This window comes from Phodopus roborovskii, unplaced genomic scaffold (assembly GCF_943737965.1).
Source record: "Phodopus roborovskii unplaced genomic scaffold, PHOROB, whole genome shotgun sequence".
NCBI lineage: Eukaryota > Metazoa > Chordata > Mammalia > Rodentia > Cricetidae > Phodopus > Phodopus roborovskii.
Window position 1 is genome coordinate 21,097,042 of NW_026126571.1, and position 25,223 is coordinate 21,122,264.

Genomic DNA, 25,223 nt, shown 5'->3' on the forward strand with positions numbered 1-25,223 from the left:
GCTATGGCCAACAGCCCTCAGCTTGAGCAGTGAGGTATATAGCAGAGGTCTGCAATCCTGGCTGCATGTGACAGCAAGGTTTAAAATAATTCAGATGCTAGTTCCCATTTCAAATCAACAGAATCAGAATCCCTGGGGATGAGTGTTCAGCTGGAATGCCTGCTCGCCCCAGAGCAAACTGGGAAACCCTGCCTGCCCTGCTTCCCTCAGCCCTGCCCATACTGAGAATCCTGAACAAAGGAACAGCACTAGAAGCTCAGTACAGTATTTCTGGCAACCATTGCAACTAACATGACCAGCATCCAGATGCCTGCCAAGGGGCTTAGCTTTTGACCATATTGGGGCACAGTCCCAGCTCCTAGCTGGCATGTCAACACCCCTTGCCAAAGGTCTATAAAACCTCTCTGCTGTTGCCAGGGCCCAGAACTTCTCCAGCCCCTGGTGAACCTTCTCAGGAGCAATGCTCAATAAACCTGCATTAATCTGCTTTTTAATATAGTCTGATCTGGCCTTTCATTGTTCCTATGTGCTTTGAACGAAATGCTATAGTCCCTACCATCTATGTTTAAGCCCTGGTGTGATATTTGGAGATTTGACCTTTGGAAATTAGTTAGCCTTGATAAAGTCACAAGGGCAGGGAATTCTATAATGGGCTGAGTTCTTATGAAAAGAAACACCAGATCTCTCTGTCTCCATGTCTGTGTCATCCTCCATGTACCTCTCCTCCATGCACCTCATGAGGAGACAATAAGAATGAGATGTCCGCAATCAAGAAGAGAGCCTCACCAGAAGCCAACCTTCCCCATAGAGTGATAACCATGGGGCTTCTGCTTCTAGGGTTAAGGAAACACAAACACATCTCTGCTCTTTAATCCATTCAGTCTATTCTAAGCACTGTGTTTCATTTTGTCAGCCTGGGCAGACCAATTATTATTAGATGAGTCTAAGAATATGCAGCAGAGTGGACAGTCCCTGTTGTAAAGGGCACTGAGGGGTCATGATTATATCTCTGCTTTAGAGAAATTGCTCAGTTGGAAGCTATTAAAATGAAGCTACTATGATAATTTTTCTTATAATTAAAAAACAAAACAAAACATGTCTTGCTTCTCTTGGGCAAATATGTAATGTTGGATATTTCCAGATGAGAGACATGCATAGGATTAGCTTACAAAGAACTGAAAAGCCATTCTTTAAAACATTTGTGCTTTTCTACTCCTATCAGCAATGTGTGAGCACTCCAGTTGCTCCGTATTCTTGCCTTCGTGTTCTTATGTTTGGTTTGGCCTTTGCAACGCTAAGGGTGGGACTTGCCACCTCTTATCTGTTTGACAAGCACTGTCACTGTGACACACCCCAATCCCAAGACTCCGACTTTTAGTGAGGACATCTTATTGTAGGAGAACAAGACTTTACATTAGAAACCTCTGTCTGACACAGTGCTGCAAACTTGAGGTCATGACGAATAATCTAGAAAATTACAGATGTGGTAATTATTTGATCCAGCAATTCTAACTCTAAAACACTACTGGTATTTGTAGCTGCCAAAGTACAAAATGCTGAACATGCAAGTTTGTTATATGTAATAATAATAATAATAATAATAATTCAAATCTATGGAAACAGGGAACTGATTGAATGAATAAATGGCAGTGTATCTACACTATGGAATTCTAATATTCTCCAAAGAGTGAATGGAATGATTTTGCATGTGTTGATATGGAGAAGTCACAAGAAGACACCATTAGGTGAACAAGACAAACAAGAAAATCAAAAGGTATATGAAGAAAAGGGGGAATAAAATCAGGGCAAAGGCCTACACACACACACACACACACACACACACAACCCTTCCTCACATATGTGTGTGTGTGTGCATGTGTCTGCATGTATGAAAACCCAGTAAAAGATGTTGACAAATAGGAAAGGGCAATCCAGATTATGGAGAGTTGTCAAAATAAGGTTCTCTGTGAATATTTTTTTTTTAATTTTGTAATTAAATTTGTAAATATTTTATTTAATTTGGATATTGAACTGACATAACTTAATTAAAAATTCCAACTAAAACTATCCTAGAGCTGAAAAACAAATTTGGCATTCACATATAGAATTGATAGTGTGTCCACACAGATACACACTAGATTTATGAAAAATCTCTGAGCTCATGAGTTTCAGAAGGAGACAGTCAAAGGGCTGCTCAGATGGCTCGCCACCATCCAAACCTGATGGAAAGTGTTTGACCCCTGGGACCCACATGGTGGAAGAAAAGACCCATCCTCCACAAGTTGTCCCTGATCTCCACACGGGTGCTACGGCATGGACATGATGGACATGATGGACATGTGCCTCCCCCATAAGTAAATAAAGAGATCAAGTGAGGTGGAAAAAAACTATCAATTGTCATTACTGAAATTATTGACAAATTTCTCTCTTTGAAAGTGGATGATTAAAGGATAGAGCATTTCCTGTTTCCCCAGTACAAACTGTTTTTCAGGGAATCAAGTACTTTAGTTAATTGGGGAACAGCTTTCCAACCCCAACCTCCTCAAGGAAGAGCAGCTAATAAGTCTAAAAAGACAGGGAAGAATTGAGTGAAGCTATCTTACAGTTTCTAGTCACTATCAATCCAGACATGGTTGTGAGATGGGATTGACCATTAGATGAGTGAATGAAGAGAACACTGACATCTGCATGGCATCCAAATAGGGCCACGCAGAGATTATTCTAGTAGCACGGGAGGTAACCTCACTGTGTAGAGAAAGCTTGGAAGGTCATTCTGTAACACAGACAGAAAGTTTCAGAGTACAGCCATTGTCAGAAACTCCTGAAGAGCCCAGCCCTGTCAAATCCCACTATCCCCAGGCAAATCACTCTTCTGACTCCTGTGACCTGGTATGAGGTTTGAGAACTGCTATCAGTGGAGTCATGCAGAGTGATCGTCAGCCACAGTGGCACATGTGCCTCCTTTCGCAGTGCCAAAAGGAACACGCCACAGCACCCAAGATGTATTCTAGAGTACATGTACTTGACAATTACCCACATTCTGGGACCTAACTTCCAATTTACAGAAAATGTGTGAGACGAGAACAATCAGAGGTGGGTAATATGGAGAAGCAATCAGACTGATACTGAGCCGGAAAAAGAAAGCACTGTTTTAGTTATTAAAATACCTAAGCAATGTATAATGCATTATGCATATTCCTGACCTGGCTCTTGAGACCCAGGGAAATCTGAGTATTGCATATGATGACAATTTATCACCAGAGAAGGTAACTACTGAAAGAAATCAGGCAGAGCTAGGATCTGGATGTGTTTTGTTCCACCGAGTCACTACCAACAGAGCAGTGTGGGGGCAAGGTGGGCCCTTATGAGTCAGATAGATGACAAAAGTTACGTCCTCGCAGAATGATCCGTGCACGTCCTACGTCCTGGTCCTGTCCTGTGCATGTTAGTTAATCATTATGTGAATGGGTTCTTAAACAAGCATTTGGGCTTTCTGTTGCTTCATCTCTTACTGACAATCTCTTCCATGTATGCCCACATGCCTCTTGCTTCTCCCCACACATGTACAACACATGTCCCTCTGAGAGGATGTGGGCACCGGGTGCTTGTACCTCCGGGGCGGTTGGTCTGAATTAGCTCCTTTCAGATCATGAGCTTTCATTATTACCTCGCAGCAATGGAAAACAGACAAGGGCAGGAAGTTTACAGCATTACAGCCTTAACTTTATTTCTAAAGAAAGATCACAGGAGTGGGGAGGCACGGCAATTAAGAGCTCTTGCTTCTCGTCCAGAGGACCTGAGTTCGGTTCTGGCACCCACATTGGAAGAGTTATAGCCACCTATATAATTAACTCCAGCCTCAGGGGTATCCGATTCCGCTGCCTCTGTGGGCACCTGCACTTAAGTGGGCACACACAGAATTTTAAAAATTATACAAATAAATCTTTTAAAAAAATAACCTGTTTATAAAAAAGATCTAGAAAAATATATTTCAATAGTTTTACTCTCTAGTTAGCTGATGTGATAGTTTTTAAAATTTTTCATTTGTTGATTGCTCTTTTCACACAATGTGTTTTGATTCTATTCTTCTGTCATTACCCTCTTTTAGCCCCTCCTAAAATCCTCCACCCCAACTCCTTCCCATCTTCCTCCATTTTTTTTGTCATTGATAATCCCCCGAGACCAAGTGCTGCCCATGTGTCCATGGGCCCGGGCCGTCCACTGAGGCCTGGGCAACCCTCTAGCAGCCATATCCCCAAAGAGAGTGATCCTCCCTCCCCTTCTTAGCAACCATCCACTGCCCTCCTCTGCACAGGTGCGACCTCAAGCCCCACCCACCCTTCATGTAGGAATTCTGCCCAGCCTGTCCTTATTGCAGTCTTTTGCATTTGATCACAGTTGCTGTGAGTCAATGTGTGCATTAGGGCCAGAGCTCAGCATTTCACAGCCCCGCCCTCATCGGTCAGCACCTGCCCTGTTTCTGAACACTCCTCTGCCATGCTCCCTGAGCCATGCTTCTTGGGTCGGGAAGGTTGATATTAGTGGTTCATCCACAACTGAGCATTTATGGATACTTATACTTGGCCCTTTGACAAATCTCTCCATTAACTTTTTACTCTCTTAGAAAAGAGACATTTCTGGTCAGAGTTAAGGGCAACACAAAACTATAGGTACACACAGAAGCACTCAGAAGGCAGTTTGACTGCATGACTATTTAACAGAACAGTAGGCTCCTCCTATAGCCCATGAGATCGTGACAAGGTTTACAGAGTCCCGTGTGAAATCCTTCCTGTAAAACAGGACTCTGATGCTCTCAGAAAGTGGTTGGTTTTCCCCACAACTGTTGCACTAATGGGTACATTGTCTGGCAGATCGGTATTATAGCACACAGGCTCTTGCATCTGGTAAGAACACTGGTGTCTGGCATTGTGTAAGCTAGCCAGCAGGGAGAGCGTTTTCTGATCACTCAAGTTGATTTCTCTATGCCCTCCAACCATGTGAGTAATGTCTGGAGCAATAGTCTTACCATTTAGACATGGGGTGAAACCATGAGCAATTACAATAGCCTGCATTGTTTTGGGTAACCTTGGCACCTCTTGGGCAATAACTCCTAGGGTGATGGCTAGTGCATGACATTCAGGTTTTTGTTTAATGACACATGTCTTCTGGGATCAGAACTCTCTGCACATGCAAAGTACTTCTGTTAAAACAGTGTGCATGTGTGTGTGTGTGTGTGTGTGTGTGTGTGTGTGTGTGTGTTCAAGACAGAAAGGTGTCTCTGTCTGGCAGTCCTGGAATCTACTCTGTAGACCAGGTTGGCCTCAAACTCAGAGATCTACCTGGCTTTGCCTCCTGAGAATGGGATTAAAGGCATGCACCACTGCCAGCCTATATATTGTATTTTTAATTAGCTTACAAACTTCTAGACTCTGTCAGACATCTTCATACAACCTTAGTTTAGGTTAACTACCCCACTCCTCTGTTTCCCCACTCACACCCCAGCTTTTAAGCATATGGAAAGCTTATATTTTCATGAAGTATAGACGCAATATTTCTCTATCGCTGTGGTAACAAGCTACTAAAAGTCTTGGTAGCATAGAGCAATGCACATTTGTTATCTTACAATCTATAGGTCAGGAGTTTTATTTCAACCTTACACAAGCCAGAGTTACTTGGAAAGAGGGAAGTTCGATTGAGGAAATGCCCTCACCAGAGTGTATGCAAGCCTGTGGTGCATTTTCTTGATTGACCATTGAAATGAAAGGACCCAGGTCAGTGTACCTGTGCTGCCCACGAGCTCCTGGTGCTGAAAGCTATAAAAATGCAAGCTGGGCAAGCCAGGAGGATCAAGCCTGTAAGCAGCACTCTTCCATGGCTTTCGCATTAGTTTCCCACTCCAGGTTCCTGCTCTGATTGAGTCCCTGCCCTGACTTCCTTCATGATGGACTGTGGAAGCATAATAAAACAAACCCTGTATTTCACACGTTGCTTTGGATCGTGGTGCTTATTCACAGCAATAGAAGCACCAATCCAAAAGCCATTGAACATGAGTCTTGTTGAATGTGATTCAGAGCATGGGCAGAGATGCTGTCCTTTGGAAGCTCAAATTATGAATGAATTTTGCTGCCATTCCAGCCCCTAGCTGCTCCCTGCTTTCCTGGCTCATGGCCCTTGTCCTGCCAGAAATGCCTACTTCTTTACAGCACACAGAGATTTCTGCCTGCCTCTTCCCCCTTTAAGGCCCACTCTGATACTCCAGGATCCTCTCCCTGTGTTAAAGCCAACTAAGCAGCAGCCTTAATTACGCTGACCTTTACTTCCTTACTCCATGTGATGGGGCTTAATACATCTGTAAGTTCGAGGCATAGATATTGATTGTAAATATTACAAACACTGAGGAGCCTTTATCCAGCTTGTCATGGAAGGGATGCAGTATTCTTGCATCCACAGCCATGTCAGCCTCCAAATAACACACAGAGAAGATGTATTAGATATAAAGCTATTGGCCTGTTACTAGCTGTGTCTTAAATAGTAACCCATTTCTATCAATCTAAATGTTTCCACGTGGTCTTATCTTACTGGAGAGAGGGTCCAGACCTCTGCTCTCTCAAGTCTCTACATCTTGACTCTCCTACTACATCTCCCAGAATCCTCCTTGTCTCCAGGTCCCGCCTATCTTGCCTTCCTATTTGCCAACAGTGCTTTATTCAGTAACCAATAAAAGAAGCATCTTTACAGAATGACATCGACCATCATATTCTATATTATCATTGTTGCTAATGTCTATTTTCTGAGTATTTACAATGCTCATATACTGCCTCCACAATAACAAAAGGCTAGTATAAACTAATATGGTAAGTGGTGCTGTTGTGGAGCTCATAAATATGCATCAATAGTAGGAAAGAAGAAAATTCTGAGTTCAATGTGGGAACAGATGCTGAGTTTTGAAATGTCCACTGTAAGAATCATATTCAACTGTATTTCAAACAATGTATTTGAAAGGGCAGATGAATTACTCTGGAAATACTATGTATCAAAAGTAGCCTTGGGAGCTGAAGAGATGTCTCAGAGGTTAGTAGCCCTTGAAGCTCTTCCAGAGGGCTGGAGTTGAGACTCTGGGCAGTCCTATGTCCATGCAGTGTGATAGGCAAGCAGGCAAGGAGAGGGGTGGGGAGGGTCCACCAGTCCCTGACAGTGAGGATGGGAGGGGACTTGTAATGAGTATGGTTTTTCCGCCTGCCGCCGCTGGTCTTGACCCGCCGCCACGCCGCCAGCCCCAAATAATACACAGAGACTCTGTATTAGATATTATACTGTTGGCCAGTTACTAGTTTCTTATCGGCTAGCTCTGTCTTAATTATTAACCCATTTCTGCTGATCTATGTATTTTCACATGACCTTCTCTTACCGGGGAGGCGGCTGGCATCCAGCTCTCTCCAGACTCTCCATCTTGACTCTCCTTACTACTTCCTATTTCCTCCTTGTCTCCTAGTCCCTCCTATCTTCCTTTCCTATTGGCCAACAGTGCTTTATTATTAACCAGTATGAGAAACATACAGAATGACATCTCCCATCAGGGACTGGCTCTGGGATTCTCTACCTGAAATTCTGGTTGAATTCTGGATTCAGACTCCAAGTTGTCCCAGATCATTAAAGCAGGCAGAATGGCCTGCTGGTTCACAGCAGACCAGGTGGTTCACAACGACCTGTTACTCCAATTTCCTTCCAACTTCCAATCTCCTTTCAACTTCCAGCATATTCCCTCCATATCCCTGTGCCCACCCCACCCTATCCCCCCCACACTACTCCCACTCTCCCTAACACATAAAATAAAATTTTAAGTTATTCCAAAAATCATAACAAGGACACTTAGGTCAAAGAGTCACATAATGGCCATTCAGAGGAATTTCCCTAAGCCATTAGTTTCCATTCCAACTGTGACACTGTCTTGATGGATGACCTTGTGCCCTTTACCAAATCTTTGCTTGGGGTGCATTATTTAGGACAGGAGGGATAATGCACTTTCCTAGATGTGTTGTTGGTGATTTGGTGATTGAATACTTCCAGAGGGCTCAAAACTGCCCCTGGCACAGGATTGACATTTCCATGCCAGGCATTACTGCTTGCTATTCTGGCAGATGTGTTGTATCCATCTGTTTTAGGATGGAAAATGACTCTGGAATTTTAGTTAAGCTGGTACTTACATGCTATCATCTCAAGGAATAATGTAAGTCACACACTGATTACCAAAGGGGCCCCACTACCTGAGCATCCTTGAGTAGGTTTTACTGCTGATGTTGTTCCAAATGGCAATGATCCTAGGAAACGCCCCACCAGTACTAGCATGGCAGCTACGAGATGTTTTGAAGAGTCAGCAGTTACTTAGCCAGAATCCCCATCATGCTAAACGGCATTCTCTGCTGTGTGGGTCTAACATCTATATCCAAGTGGAAGGAAGTGTCTAGCAATTTGTTAGTTTGGCAGCTTAAGGGCAAAGCAAAACAGCTTTCTAAGACTGTGAGAAACAGTCGCAGGTTCCACACATACTAGCCTTATTATTGTAGATTCATTTTAACCATCTGATACCATGCGTTGAGACCAGCCAAGCACAGTGTGGAAACTTGTGGCCCATTGTACAGCATGAAGACTTTTACATAACACATTCCCCTAACGTAGTGTGTGAACTAGACAGTGCAAAGTGAAGTCTCATTGTGTATCCCTACAGATGAAGGAGACACTACAGAACATTTACCGCAGTGACCCTCAAGGCAAGCCAACATTCTAACCTGACACCCCTAGGACATTTCTAAACTTTGGCAGGGTTTCTTAAGTCCTGAATGGGCTATTGTTGTCCTCTGGAAACTCCAAGACAGATATGGCAGGCAGTGAGGAACAGCCTAGCACCGGACCCCCTCCTTGCCCAGCACCACCTTTCATACCTCGAAGGCCCCAAAGATGCTAAGAACCCTGTGGAAAACACTAGACCACCACTGCTTCATTGTACATGGCAGGAACCCCATGTCCAGTGTGCTCATAGGATCTGGAATGTGGACCAGGCCTGTCTGATCAGGTTTCCAGCTTGAGTTTGGTTGTAGAAAACTGTGTGCTCAGGACCCAGGCAGCCTGGAGAAGAAGCAGATAATAAAAGACAGAAACTAACCTGCAGGGGAAGACAAAAGGAGCAAAGAATGTGGTTTCCTCCTTGCTGTGGTTTGGCTGGGTCTCTCCGGAGATTCAGCTCTCGTCTTAGCTGTGGAGGGACAGAGCTGAGATGCCCTCTGTTGAGAGGGCACAACATTCGCACTGTCGCTAGGCCTCCTCCTGCCCTCATTGAGGAGACACTGGTGTTGGAATGTGGGGTCCAGTCCTGCTTTCTGAACTCTGTGTTCTCAGTACTTTCATATATATTCTCCCAAGCTCTTTCACTGGGCAAGTTTGACTTGTCCCTTTTTACAGATGAGAAAAATGAACCCTGGATCCCAAATGCGGTTCAAGGGCGGAGGTAATACAACTACATGCCATACTCTTATCACTTGTATTTGTCACATGGATGGTTTATGACAAGCATTTAGCTTTTTATGACATTTGTGAAAGCTGTGGGGATATTTACTCTGTATACAGTACACTGGCTGGCCAAGGTTATTTCCATTACCAAGATTGATATTTTTAAAAGGTCTACCAGAAGGACTATTTGTAACTGAGAAGGACAAGGCAGGGCAACAGGGAACACTAGAATGTATATGACATCATATTATTTTTACTGAAGATTTTTAACTTGTGTAAAACTTTTATAGCAGATAAAAAATACAGGTGAAAATCCATACTCTCCTCAACCAAGGAAATGCAGTAGACAGCAAGATTTATCCCCAAATTTTTAAGGCCATATGTACTATAAAAATGAATAACTTATGGGTTGGACATCGTGGCTCCCACCTTTAATCCCAGCACTTGGGAGGCAGAGGCAGGTGCACCTCTGTGAGTTTGACAGTAGCCTAGTCTACATAGTGAGTCCAGGCTCAATAAGCAAGCAAACAAACAAACAAATAACAATTTAATTTAAGATGTTGAAAATTCTGTGATTACGAACATCTAAGTGGTAAGATCTTCCACCCCCCCCCCCCACACACACACCCTCTATGGAGCACTATGCCAGCGAAGGAGGTGCTAAGAGCACTGATATTTGAGGTTGCTCCAGTGTATTTTAAAACTGAATTGGGAGTGAAGGGAAACCCAGGGGGGCATCTTCCTGAAGCTATTAGCATTCTGCCTACAGAAGCATTCCATCTTGCTTGCTTGCCATGTGGACTCCAGGGCTGTGGTAGGGGTCTCTCATCTCCTGTCCCGTCCAGCATATGGTGTTACTAAGTGTAATCAGTGTGCAAACCTTCACAGAAAATTATAGTTTCTGAGAGGGGATGGACGCTTCCGCCCTCCCATTTCCTTTCCTGCCGTGTCCCTGGTCTTTTGGTGCAATCTGCAAGCACTTTTAGGGTATTTACAATATATACAGCCAATTACTTAACTGTGCAGGATTCTTTTCATTACTGAGATTGGCAGGCTATTTCTTGTCAGGATGAAACTGGAGTTTTCTTCAGCATAGGTCTTAACATGCCTTCCTTATTTTGGTTTAACACACTGACATTAGACTAAGGAGACATCTACTCCTCCCAGGAAGAGGTAATGTGGGGAGCTGACACTTGGGCCCCCAAGTTTTTATAAGAAGTCTGTGAAAGTTTGAAGGAAGAGTTGCAAGTCATGTAGATGAATATTCTTCAAAGGAATTTCAAATTCCAATGAGCTGAATTTATGTTCCAGAGAAGAGATGCAACTGGCTCCTTTATGTTTTAAATTGGAAGGGATCCTGAGAGAATTTAAGGCTGCCTTCCTCATTCAGGAAGTCTAATCGAGGACCTATACATCCACCTGCAGCAGGTAAACACAATGGGCTGGCTCATAGCTGCCACTCTTATTGACTGTCTGTGCCCTGCTCTATCCGTCGTGAGATGCTTTGAGTAGTTAAGGACTATCACTTTTCAGAGCAGCCTCGTTGGTGTGTATACAGGCATGTGTCAATGAGCAGCCTCTGGGGTCCATCTGTAAAATCCTGGCTGGCATCAATAGTCAATAGCCCACAGGATGCTCCGCACTCACTCTCTAGTGTAACATAGATTGTCCCAGAAGTTAGCTAACTTCTCTAACTCTTAACATCCTTTCCCCCAAACCAGGCTCTGCTCCTTTACATTGCTTTACAAAAATCACTTTAAGAGAAGAACAATTTTGCTTTGGCTAACAGTTTCAGTCCACTATGGCCAGTAAGCCATCTATGGTAAAACAGCACAATTCACAGTAGCTAGGCATGATGCTGAGGCCATTTGTATCACCGTAGACCAGGAAGCAGAACAAGAACCCCACAGCAGGGATGAATATAACCTTAAGGGGCTGGCCCCCAATAAAGCATTCCTGCCAGTGAGGATCCAATTTTACAAGTTCCATGGGCTCTGAAAACTGTACCACTAGCAAGGGAACAAGTATGACATACAGGAAACTCTGGGGAGACATTTCAGATGCAAACAATAACAGTGGAGATATGAACAATTCTCACCTAATTTCCTTATGAGATTTATATTGATGTCAAATATTAAATATGGAAGTGTTATAAGATACCTTAATAAATTCAGTCCCCATAGCATTCATGAACACGTGAAGTAGAGTAAAAAGATTGATTTTTTTTTTCACTATCTAAAGCCAGAACCTGCTAACACTTCATTTCCTTTGCCTCTTCCTGTTTATGAAGGCTCTGACAATCCTATATTGGCTATTGAATGCCCCCCAAATGAAGTGAAAATTGCGATCACACTTTTAGATTGGTAGAGTTGTGTGTGGCTAAATAAATGTTTCAGTGAAGTATGGATAAAATATCTAAAATAAAAGAATAGTGAAAAGTTATACCATAAAGCACAATCACACATTTGGTTTATATATATATATATATATATATATATATATATATATATATATATATATATATGACAAATATTTTTTCTTCTTAAGAGATACTTTTGTACCTAGGGTATGTCTGTAGGCTACTAACTCCCCTGGATTCTCCGGAAGACCACGTTATATTACTGCCATAAAATTTCAGCTATAAATAAACAGCTCCGTGCTGTAAGCATAAACAAGAATGGGTTTGTCTTATTTCGTAAGTCATTGGGTTCACTTGGTATCTGCCTTTCCCTTGAGGATTGCTACAGTATCTACAGTTCGCTGCACACTTGGAGATGCATAGTCGGCGTATGCATGAGAATTTCAGATCATTAGGCTTCTCAGAACTGGTAGATGTTCCCTTTGACATACAAATCCAGCGTGGGATACATTCACCTTGCAAGGGAACTGAGACATGCTTGGTGTTTGCCTTCTATGGTCTAAGAAGCAGGTGTTGTTTCAAAGGGCAGAGTGCCCTACACACTGCTTTCGCCTGTGATGGTGCTGAACCCCTGGATCGCACTCACACACATTTACTCTAGTTAATCTGGGATCTTCTAGGGCATAGGGTTTTGTTTGTTTCTCTAGTTTGGGGTTGTGTGTGTGTGTGTGTGTGTGAGAGAGAGAGAGAGAGAGAGAGAGAGAGACAGAGAGAGAGAGACAGAGAGAGAGAGGCAGAGAGAGAGACAGAGACAAAGATCTTGTCCCCTCTGATTTCTTCCTTGCAAAGAATGTGCTGAAATGCCTCAGTAAGTTCCCACAAATCCTAGGTCTTGCTATCTTCATCTTCACTCCTCAGGGTTGATTACCCAGCAACATGCTTAGTGAAGTCCCTGGCTCTGTTGTGAAGGGTGAGCCCAAGGTCCTGTACTGTGAACAGCCCATCTGCTAAGTGAGTGTGGGTGATAGTTCCTACATAACAAGGTAGTAATGGAAACACGGGAGTTATTTTATGCGGAATGTTTAGGTCATCCCTGGCCTTTAGTAAGTCCTCACTTACTATTATTATACAGGTTGAGCAGCCCTGATCTTAAAAGGTCCTAGTGGGGCTGGTGCAACAGTTCAGTGATTAAGAACACTTACTGTTGTTGCTGGGGACCTGAGACCAGTTCCCAGCACCTACGTGGCAACTCATAACCACACCAATGCAGGGAGTTCCACACCCTCTTCTGGCTTCCACAGCATCTCAGCACATGGTGCACATAGATGCTTGCAAAGAAAACACTCACGGGAGCCAATATTGGTTTGAAGATAAAGTTGAACACAGAGAAAGGTCGAGGGAACTACAAGACTGCTCCCAACTAACAATCTCAGCTTCCGTGGAAAGGCTATCATAAATGCCCTTCCCGGAGAGTGAGATCAACAACTAACTTCTCCATGGAGTCCTCAACTAATGCCTGTTGAAAACAGGAGCAAACACCCATACATAAACACTGAGTCGAACTAGAACCCAGAAGCAGATGGAGAGGACAAGACCATGCGGTAGAAGTACATAGAGACAGCTTACCTGAACAAGGAGGAGCTAAGGGCCACTAGACTGATAGCTGGGAAGCCAACAGGGGACTGACTCGGACCCCCCTGAATATGGGTCTCAGCCAGAAGGTCTGAGCAGTCTAAGAGACCTCAGACAGTGGAGCCAGGATGTATCCCTGGTGCACAAAAGGACTTTGCAAACATATCCCCCATGGAGGGATAACTGCCTTATTCTAGAGATAGGAGAGAAGCCCTAGTCCCTACTTCACAGGACCTGTCAGATCTATATGACCCCAACTGGATGGCATTCCCCTACATATGGTATTGTGGTGGGGGGTTGGGAGGGGAGGGTGTTTAGAGTGCATGGGAGAGGGCAGAGAGGGCAAAAGGGAGGGAAGGAGGGAGGGAGGGCTGGAGGGGAGGGAGGGAGAGGGAACTGGGATCGACATGTAAAATAATAAATTAAAAAAAAAAAAAAAACGCTTTGACTCCAAAATTTAAGTTGAAGAACAAGTTACTGGGGAAAAGTATTTCTATTTTTGTTTCCACAGAAAATGAAAAGATGTGGATTCCTTACAGACTAATGTGGTTTGATCACACCAGACCGCCTGAAACAGAGTACAAGCTGATCCTACATTCCAAACAGCTGGACAAAACAGCCCTACAGACTACAACTAGGATATCTGAATCTTCTTCGAATCCCCCAAGACAGCGCCCCTTACCAGCAGGAAGTAGTTTGGAAAGAACGACGCCCAAATTCCCAAATATTGTGTATAAATGTTTGTTTTCATTTAATTGGACTTTGTTATATAAAATTAAATAAAAAAAATAAATAAAAAAAGAAAACACTCACACACATAAAACAAAAATATTAAAACAAAACAAAACCTCTAAGTGTTCTAAAGTCATGCTGATGTTCAAAAGTGTTTCATTTTAGAGCAGTTCAAATTTTGGACTTAAGAATATTCAACTGGCAATGCCATACACGTCCACACATGCACATACACACATAATCTCTAAGATCTGAAACACGTGTGGTCGCAAGCACTTTAAATGACTGATCTTCAGTTTTCGTGATCAGCATATCAGCCATAAGGAAGTGATTTAAAGTATTGTCTGTCCTCAACCTGGGGTGTGTATTTAAAAAATCATCTGGTGAGCTCATAAACATACACTGGGACTTTGTCACCCAGATATTCTGGTCTCTAGCCAGATACCTGCACTGCTGTTATGTCCCAAAGGGGAAAAGGGCATATTGGCAGATGTTCTCTAAACCAGTGGCTCCCTTATTCACATGCCAGACCACCCCTCCAGGATTTAAAAAAAAAAATGTTTTTCAGACTGGGGAATCAGAGGAAGCTCATTTTGGGGGTGAAAGACGGCTTTGGGGAGGGCATTAGATAAAACGGTAAGGGACCACAGGGAACTCTCTGGTTTCCTACTGTGTCTGTGTCAGGGGCCACACTGTCTATCTGGGGTTGGCTCACACATGGTGAGGAAACAGCTGGCTGCCGGCTCTGCTGCCTGCCCTGGGTAAAATCCAGGGCACTGCTCCAGCAGGCTTGGCTGACTCCATCTCCTGATCTCCCCACCCCCACCCTCAACCCCTTGCCAGAGGAGACTTATTCAGAACACTCTCCTTAACCCATCCTGTACCCTAACTGTGCCTCAGCCAACTCAGCCAGACAAGCTCCAGGAGTTGCTGAAGACACAGCCAGCCGGACTCCTTCATACGTTTATATGGAAAGTTCAGTGGGGGCCACAGGTTTCTGGGGAAACACCTGTGCATATCCTTGGCAAACTCAGGAAGATTCCATGCTATGGCAAGAGCATGTGAGGATCCTTGTAGCACACACACACACACACACACGTGTGCCATGGAACCTGCCCCAACTTGTCTGCCTGTGTCCTTTGCTTTCAAAGTGCACAGAGCTCAGGTCCCCTGCTGAGTAGCATTCCTTCCAGCATTTCCAGCTGTGATCTTGTCAATTAAACATAATTGATACTTGACTCTCCCAGAACCTGATCAAGCTGGAATCTATCCATTAACAAAACCTTTATAGTTAAGAGAAAATTATTTGGATGGAGACAGCCATGCCTTTGCCTTTTCTAAAGACTTTTCCTAGAAACTTGGGCCTAACACTATATTAGACACACACACACACACACACACACACACACACACACACACACGAGAGGGGGGGGATAGAAGAGAGAAAGAGAGAGAATTTACATTTCCTTCAGTCTCCTATAATTTCCCCCCTTGTTCTTTCTCGATCCAACATGTACTTTCTCCCTACTTCCCATTCCCTAGGTGCTACAATAGTCAGAGTCTGGAATTAGTGATAAAGGAGGCCCCAGGTGCCCAGTTCCCCTTTGCAGCTCTCATCCCGTGTTTCCTGCGTTTTCTTGGGTATAACCCACTGAAAAAATACCAGCCCTGTTTCAAGATTCCTACATCTGTCTCTTGAACATCCCTTGGCTATCTAGACTATACCCCATGTGGCCTGATATGCTTGACAAAGGAACAGACAAAAAAAAAAAAAAAAAGGACAGGGAAATCCGGGTCCCAGGAACCCTGAGCAGGAATACCACAGCCTATGAAAAACTCAACTCATCCCTGTGGAGACCTGAAATTCTGCTCTTAGTTGGGGTGGGGGAGGGCACCATCAAAGGAAAGCTGAGACATGGCCCTCAAAGTCATGGGATGTAGGGAAGGCACCCATTATTTTTCCCTACTCCATGAGTGATGCTGATTGTATAGTTTCACCAATGTCCAAGTGTACGTTGCACAAGCAAATATCCTGGTCCAATGTTTGATCCATACTTGCCAATCATAACACCAAAACTGAGGACCTAGAAGAAGATAACTAGTTAGGCATTTTCTGCTTTATTTTATTAGGCGGAGATTTCTCTTGCTGCACAGTATAGCATGATGTCTACTGCCTGGTACAATCTTTCAAGGAGACAAAAGGAGCAACTGCTTCAAAAACATCCTGTGAGTCAGTGTTATGTGGTGTTGCTGAAGAGTGAGCCCATACATCTCACCCCTAGGATGCAGGTAGAGTTGAAGTTTCCTGAATTCATGTTTTGCGTATCTTTTCAGGCTTCCCCTCCAATATTAGCAGCTCACCTTCACGTATGTAATACCCTCAGCTCTGAAGCCCAGCACAGTCTTCCTGGAGCATCCTAGGACCCTCTGCCGGAGTTGTCACAGTTCTACCTGTCAGTCTCATCACTTGGTACCATCAAGGCTGCCTGATCAGCAACTTCCCCAGCACCTATTGCTTGAAAAGCATGCAGCCTGAGGTCAACTTTTCAGGTGAATAATGCTTAAATGATTTGGAGTAATTCAGCAGTTCTCCGAGCAAGTGTAGTTTCAGAGTTGTTACAGCTCTTTGCTATGGAGGTGTGTATGGTGGTTGTGAATCAAATTCAAATAAAATACCACCACTATTGTTCCTGAAAGAGAAATGCTATCAGAAAATAAACCAAACACATGAGCACATTGTATTACAGAAATACCTTATCAGTTTACTCCGAATTATCTAAACGTTGTTCACTTGTAAAGTCCATCTTAGGTTGCATGCTGGCACTCATTGTTTAGAAGGAACCTGAATGTTATGTGTTACCCCTTTATCTGCAGATTTCAAAATAGTATTCTGACATGGGATTTCCTTCTGTATGCTGAGAATATGTGTTGCTTTTATTGGTTGATAAATAAATCTGTTTTGACCAATGGACAGGCAAAATAGAGCCAGGTGGGAATTCCAAGCAAAGATACAGAGAGAAAGCCTAATCAGAGAGACACCGTACTGGAGCATTACCAGTAAGCCACACCCTCATGGCAATGCACAGATTGATAGATATGGGTTAACTTAAAGAGAGAGCTACCCAGTAATATGTCTGAGCTATTGGCCAAACAATCAAGCTCAGAGTGTTATTTCATAAGCTTCGGGAACTGACAGGCAGGGCAGAATGACTCCATCTACAGGCTTCCTTGCTGAAACTGGATTGAGGATGCCAGCAACATCTACCATCAGTAACTGTACCTACTTGAAGGCAAGGTTTAAATGAGTTCACAACACCCAAGATAAATGGTAAACAGGTACTTATTAGGGAAGCACTTACACAAATAACAGTAAATAACCACCATGGTCTTCCTGCTCCTAAAGATACAGTCTCTGCCCTTCTGATGCTCTGACCACAACCCAAGAGCCAGCCTCTCCTACCCTCCTCTTCCTTATAATCTGCACACCTGAAGCCTCTTGGGATATGTTACATTATGTCCATTGTGTTAACTATATATGTAGCAGATGGAGTGTTTCAATGAAATGGAATGGGATAGAAGAGCAATTGTCTTTTAACACAAAGTTCTGGGTGATGTCTTTTCATTGGCAATCCCGGCTACTAGTGGAGATATTTGACACTATGTCAGTGTGTGTGTGTGTGTGTGTGTGTGTGTGTGTGTGTACTCCCTCCAGATATTGGATAACTGTTTCAGTCTTACTTAGAGGCATCTGTAAGAAAGGTTAAGTGGCCATATCAAGAGACTGTTACCTTTGCTCTGTGATTTTCTGCAGAAGGTCCAGAGAAGAAATAGGTTCATGAAAAGCACTGAGATTTGGTTTCTGCCATTCCCTGTTCTCCAGCAGATGTCTCTCAGCTTCTAATGGTTCCATACTTAGATGCTGTAGGAGGCAGGTACTTTGAAGCAGATCCATCCCAGGCGTCTCTGGGGGTGCTTCAACCTAAAAGTCAGCAGCGTTCTGGTATTGTTTCCTCTGAAAACTCCATATGATCCCTGTTCCTGGCAAGGACAGTATCTTCAGCCAAGGTCATTAAAGGAGTTTAGTGTTGTCACAATACCCGAAAAATAGACTTCATATTTCATTTTAGTAAAACAGACACTTGTGTCTCAAGTTTGTCTTTTATTTGAAACTCAAAGCAAATCACAGTAAACTGGATATCCTTCGCTAGCAACTTACCCTTTCTTCCTTGCATACCCATCTTGCTGATAGGTCAGGGTCACTGCTGGACCTTTAAGTCTTCACGTAGCACCCCACCAGGTTCAGCCCTTGTCTCCATCACGCCCCTTGACAAACTGCCCAGCAAGACAATGCAACGCTGGAGTTACTGAAGTCATTGAGTCTTTGCAGATTTCTCCTCTCACTAGCTCATTTTCGTGTTTGACCCATCACTCCATATCCCTCCCCACTGGACGGTCAGCCTCCTGAAGTGAGGGCATGTACCTGCATTTTCCACAGTGCTAGCAGTGACAGCAAATTCTTAAAATGTTCGGTTTCTGAACACCTTGAGGGAAGGGCCGTTTTCAAAAAGTTGGTTTGTATAAACAAATAGCAAGCAACAGCAGCTATCCCTTGCTTGTTTTTATTTTCAGGGACTGCCCTTAAAGGGGCCGTCAATAAAATGCCCTGTGTTGTTAATAAATGTTAATATTTTCCCTCAAGGAATCCAGGCCTGAGCACACTGGAGCCCGAAAACTTTCAAGATCTCTGCTGCAAGCTCAGGAACAAAGCAGCATGGCCCTTCAGGAAGCAATTTCCCAGGGAGCCGTGCAGGTCATTGTACACAGGCACACGTCCGGGGCCTACTGCAAGGGCTTTCAGTGCTGAAGAATCGCACTGAATCACCAAATCTGGCCCTGACACAATCACTGTAGCGTCCCACTTAGGAACTTTCTTCATGGTCTTTCCCAGAGCCGGATCCCGCGGATACTCAGTTTAGAAACCTAAAAGGGGCGGTGCCTCTCCTTTGACTCTAGCAAAAGGACATCAGAAACTCAAACACTTTCAAAGGACTGGGCTGGCATCTTCTGACAGCAGTCCACCAAAGGCCTTCTGCAGGCAACCTTAGGTTCCCCCAGACTTGGAGCAGAATGCTTGGGGAGTCGGTGCTGCCTCAACCTCTTGCAGGGTGCCACTGGGCACAGTAGGTGAAATGGGTAAGACGAGGCTCGCTCCCTCTGTTCCGAAACCGCCGGCAAACTGGCCTAACATAAAAAGGTCTCTGTCTGCAATCCCCGTTTGCTCGCCCGGTAATCCACCCCCGCCCCCAGCCCGCACGCCGACCCGTACAGCTGTTTTTAATCCCTACTTTTCTCACTTGGCGTCCGGGCTGGGGCTGACCAGACGCGGAGCCACTTAGTGTTTCCTCCTCCCCCAGCCGGGGTCTGTCCTGCCTCCGTCGTCTCCTCTTTCTCCGCCTGCATCCCCCGGGGGGCAGAGTGTGGGAAGAACGAATTTCCGCCGGGTTTGCTCGCTCCTCGCAGACACGGGTCCCTTCCGGACGCAGCCTGCGCGGCCCCCAGGCTGCCCACCCCGGCTGTGCTCCGAATCCCTCCGGGCCGTAAGCGAGCAGGCGCCGGAGACGCAGGCCTAGCGGCCAGTGCTCCGCAGCCAAACCGCACCCCAGCAGCTCTTGGAAGGGATCCCGCCTGCAGAAGGGGAATCCGCTTGGCGGGGAGAATCCGCGCCAGGGAATCCAGCTCTCCGGACTCGAGAGCAAACAAAAAGCACCAACTCTTGCTCGCTCCTCCCGCCCCCGACGCGCATCCGAAGAAACAGTTTTGTGCAGAAATGCAACAAGTAGCACCCGGGGTTCGTCGAGCGCCCAGTGCCTCCTGATTTGGCTCCGCGAAGCCCGCCTGCAGAGACCCGGACCGGCCACCGGGACAAAGGGCAGAGGAAGGGCTGGACCGAGCAGCAGAGAAGTCCGAAAGAGGCCTTTTAGCGACTCTGGCCCGGACGAGGGGAATGCAGAGGAGACACAGAGCCGGCCGGCCCAGAGGACGATCCGGCCGCAGCGCGCTGGGCGGGCGGCGATGGAGGGTGTCGGCGCCGTGCGCTTTTGGCTCATGGTGTGCGGCTGCCTGGCGTTCCCGCCCCGGGCGGCCCAGTCCGTGTGCCCCGAGCGCTGCGACTGCCAGCACCCCCAGCACCTCCTGTGCACCAACCGGGGGCTCCGCGCGGTGCCCAAGACCAGCTCGCTGCCTAGTCCCCAGGACGTGCTCACCTACAGCCTAGGCGGCAACTTCATCACCAACATCACCGCCTTCGACTTCCACCGCCTGGGGCAGCTCAGAAGGCTGGACTTGCAATACAACCAGATCCGCTCCCTCCACCCTAAGACCTTCGAGAAACTCTCACGCCTGGAGGAACTGTACCTGGGGAACAACCTCTTGCAGGCGTTCGCTCCTGGCACGTTGGCTCCACTGCGCAAGTTGCGCATCCTTTACGCCAACGGTAATGAGATTGGCCGCCTTAGCCGCGGCTCCTTCGAGGGCCTGGAGAGTCTAGTGAAGCTACGGCTAGACGGGAACGTGCTGGGGGCTCTGCCGGACTCCGTCTTCGCTCCCCTGGGCAACCTGCTCTATCTACATCTGGAGTCTAACCGGATCCGCTTTTTGGGCAAGAATGCCTTCACCCAGCTCAGCAAGCTTCGATTCCTCAACCTCTCTGCCAACGAGCTGCAGCCCTCCCTGCGCCATGCGGCCACCTTCATCCCTCTGCGCTCGCTCTCCACTCTCATCCTCTCCTCTAACAGCCTGCAGCACCTAGGCCCCCGCGTCTTCCAGCACCTGCCACGCCTGGGCCTGCTCTCCCTCAGTGGCAACCAGCTCACACAGATCGCGCCAGAGGCCTTTTGGGGCCTGGAGGCCCTGCGAGAGCTGCACCTTGAAGGCAACCGGTTGAGCCAGCTTCCCCTGGCACTGCTGGAGCCTCTGCACAGCTTGGAGGCACTAGATCTGAGCAGCAATGAGCTCTCTGCCCTGCACCCTGCCACCTTTGGCCACCAGGGCCGGCTACGTGAGCTCAGCCTGCGCGACAACGCGCTCAGAGCCCTTTCTGGAGACATCTTCGCTGCCAGCCCGGCTCTCTACCACCTAGATCTAGACGGCAACGGTTGGACTTGCGACTGCCGACTGCGGGGTCTGAAGCGTTGGATGGGCGACTGGCATTCTCAGGGGCGCCTTCTCACCGTCTTCGTGCAGTGTCGCCACCCCCCGGCCCTGCGGGGCAAGTACCTGGATTACCTGGATGACCAATTGCTGCAGAATGGGTCTTGTGCGGACCCCTCACCTTCCCCTACAGCAGGCAGTAGGCAGTGGCCTCTATCCACAGCCACGGGGGAGGGCATGACGCCCCCTGCAGGGGGTCTCACGCAGGAGCTGCCACCACAGCCCCAACCGCAGCAGCGGGGGAGACTTCTATCAGGAGTGGCCTGGGGTGGGGCTGCCAAGGAGCTCGTGGGCAACCGCAGCTCACTAAGATTGAGCCGGAGGGGTCCAGGCCTGCAGCATCAGGGTCCCTCTACCGCTGCTGCTTCGGGCCCTGCCCCACAGTCCCTGGACCTGCACGGGAAGCTTGAGAGAGGTCGTCCCACCCGTGCCAATCTTGCTCCAGCGGAGCTCACCCCGACGCCTGAGCCCGCCTCCGGGACACCATCTGCCAGAGACAGCTGGCAGCGCGCAGCAAGGCAGCGCCTAGCCTCGGAGCAGCGAGAGCGCGCAATCCTGCCCGACGGTGGAGTGGGCTTGCCACCGCTGGTATCTGACCCCTGTGACTTCAACAAATTCATTCTGTGCAACCTGACAGTGGAGGCAGTGAGCGCCAACAGCGCCTCGGTGCGCTGGGCGGTTCGCGAGCACCGCAGCCCCAGGCCGCAGGGCGGCGCACGCTTCCGCCTGCTCTTCGACCGCTTTGGCCAGCAGCCCAAGTTCCAGCGCTTCGTCTACCTGCCCGAGCGCAGCGACTCGGCCACGCTGCACGAGCTGCGCGGGGACACTCCTTACCTAGTGTGCGTGGAGGGCGTGCTCGGGGGCCGGGTTTGCCCCGTGGCCCCCCGGGACCACTGTGCAGGGTTGGTAACCCTGCCAGAGGCAGGAGGTCGAGGCGGCGGCGTCGACTACCAGCTTCTGACCTTGGTCTTGCTGGCTGTCAACGCGCTGCTGGTGATCCTGGCTCTGGCCACCTGGGGATCTCGGTGGCTGCGGAGGAAGCTGAGAGCCAGGCGGAAGGGAGGGGCCCCGGTCCACGTTCGTCACATGTACTCCACCCGACGGCCACTGCGCTCCATGGGAACAGGTGTGTCTGCGGACTTCTCCGGCTTCCAGTCGCACCGGCCCCGCACCACCGTGTGTGCCCTCAGTGAGGCGGACCTCATTGAGTTTCCCTGTGACCGCTTCATGGACAGTACTGGTGGTGGAGCTGGTGGCAGCTTGAGGCGGGAGGATCACCTCTTGCAAAGATTTGCTGACTAGATTTAGTGCCTCCGTGTGGAAACCATCTCACTGGCCTTGAGGAGCCTCTCCCTGGGCCCATGAATCTCAGAGGAAGACCTTGTTTTGTAACATCTCTTCTTTCTCCCTTTTGTGTGTTTGCTGAAGCCAAGTGGTACTGGAAGTGAGTCTGGACACCACCCTTTACGTCCCAGTACTAACAAAGCAAGGATGGGTCTTGGTTGTCAAGCTCAAGAGCAGGGACAATTGGATGGTAGGGGTAAAGCCTTGATATACCTAGGGCTTGAATCCTGTGTCCTTGCAGCACAGTAACCTGGCTGACCTTGAGCTAGAAAGGGTGCTTTGGCCAGAAGACTCCGGGTTGTACGTTTATTTGTTCTGTGGCAGAGTTCTATTCCCAGTTAAGGAAAGGGGGCACTTTCCACCATTGTAAAAGGGTCAGACAATCGCCCCTACCAATCTGGTGTTCTCTGCGAGATGGGCATGGTACATAGGTACCACATTCTCCCAGGAACCCCTTTCTGTTGGCTGGTAGAGCACCCATGAAGCCTTAAGGTTTAAACAACGAGATGCTGCCTTTTCCAACAATATGAAGAGTGTTTAACAAACTGACCAATAGACTCCAAGACTCTTTTGACTGGACTGCACCCCTTCTACTGTTTATCCTGTACAGGATGTGACCTCTTGCTGACCTTTGGGTAGATTGTTCTCGGGAGAAGGCTGCATGCAATACTTCTCCACCAGACTTGCACCTGTGGTTTTAATTTTATTTTTAAAATCTATATATGGAAAAAAATGAATGCCAGATTTGATTTTTAAAAAAAAGGGATGTAATATGTATGAAACTGATGACTCCCCAGGACACTCCAGCCTTCCAGCTCATTTACCACATTTCTGATAGCATGTCTAGATGGGTGTAAATGTGACCTACTTCTCATTGCGTTTCATCAGTGTCCCGCCCTTCTTGACAGTACCTGTTTCTGAGTTGCACAGTTAGGCAACATGCTTAAGGTGAGTGTCAGGCTAGGGACTGGGTTGCTTGTGAGGCTCCAAGTCCATCCCAAATCCACAAAACAAAGCAATGGGTGAATGTGTGCTTGTAGTGTAATCTCTGACCACATTATAATAGAAGATAAGAAACCATGGGAAACAAATGTGAAAAAAAATATACAGCAGCATCTGCTTCTACTAAATCCAGGAGATCATGAGTACTTAACCCTCACTGTGAAATAATTACATATTTTACAAATTAGTTCTTTCAGTAGCCAGTGACTGGCTGTGTTATTAAACCTTACCTTTTAGTAGTAGTTGCGATATTACTTTCTTATTTTTTTTTTTAATTTAGGATTAGTCTCCTGCATTTGTTTAGTTGTGTGTGCGTTTTTGTTTGTTTGTTTTTTTTTTTTTTTTTAACTATTTAGGATACTTCTCTTCCCTGGTATTTATGAGGTCCGTGTTTATATTAACTATAGTGGTGTAGTAATTCCTGTGTGGTCCAAGTCCACTCACTAAGAGGGCATACACTGTGGTTACAGTCACCGTGGTTATGGATTTATTGGCAGTGAGGTACTGTGCAGGTCAGCCAGTTCAAGGTGCTATGGCTAACAGTAACTCCTCTGTTTCAGGCCTCAGGCCCCTGAAGGTCCCAATGGCTCAGTGGATCCATCACAGTTCAGAGGCCGTCAGCCCAATCACTCTGTGTTTGGCCTACGTGAGCCCTGCCTGCCCTATGCTGGCAGCTGAGGGCCCAAGGGTCTAAATGAGCTGCTCTTTGTTTATGTCCGGATGAGTAAATGTCCAGACCACTTAAGCCACAGCTGCTTTTCTGGCAGTCTTAGCTGCACAGCCCAAACTTAATAAACCACAGGAAATGGACTGTCATTCTGTGTTTGCTGCCAGGCCTTGTTTTAGATTCCCAGCGTATGGTACGTGGGAGGTGGGAGGTAGAAATATTTACTCTTATATTCAACCTGCAGCCTATCTGGCACCTTCTGTATAACTCACAGATTTTCATGCACAGCACAGTTGCATCTCTTAGCTGTTTCTTGTAGACAGTGTAAAATTGAGGCCCAGTGAAAGTCTGGGAGAAAAAAAATCTGCCTTTTTCAACTGTAGAATATCACCAAAAATGTTTAAGGCCTGGATTTAAAATGGTTTCACTGAAAAGTCTTTCAGTGAGAAGTGAATAAATGTTATACATTGTTACGTTCAACTATGTCAATAAACCCACATACTAATGGAGATGTCTTGTTGGACCTTGCAAATATTTTGATGAATGCTTATAGTGACAGGATGAATTTTTCAGAAGCAGTTTTCACTCATATAAACGAAACAGCTTGATCCCTATGAGGTTTTTTATTATTTATTATTTTCATTTTATAGAGAATATGGACTTTATCTCAAAGAAATGATTGTGTGAGTTTATATGTAAAGAGACATGAACACTGTCCTAAAACCCAGTGGCCAGTGTAGAGTAAAATGTTGTCAAATGCCAGTGACAGCAAGG

At 46.4% G+C, this 25,223-nt stretch overlaps 1 protein-coding gene across 1 annotated transcript; it reads left to right on the top strand.

The window, feature by feature from the left end:
* Positions 1-19,456: 19,456 nt before the first annotated feature.
* Positions 19,457-24,929, top strand: Tril (TLR4 interactor with leucine rich repeats). Its single transcript, XM_051202770.1, has one exon. It carries the CDS (start codon positions 20,300-20,302, stop codon positions 22,736-22,738), a length of 2,439 nt encoding a protein of 812 aa, XP_051058727.1. The 5' UTR covers positions 19,457-20,299; the 3' UTR covers positions 22,739-24,929.
* The last annotated feature ends 294 nt before the right edge of the window (positions 24,930-25,223 follow it).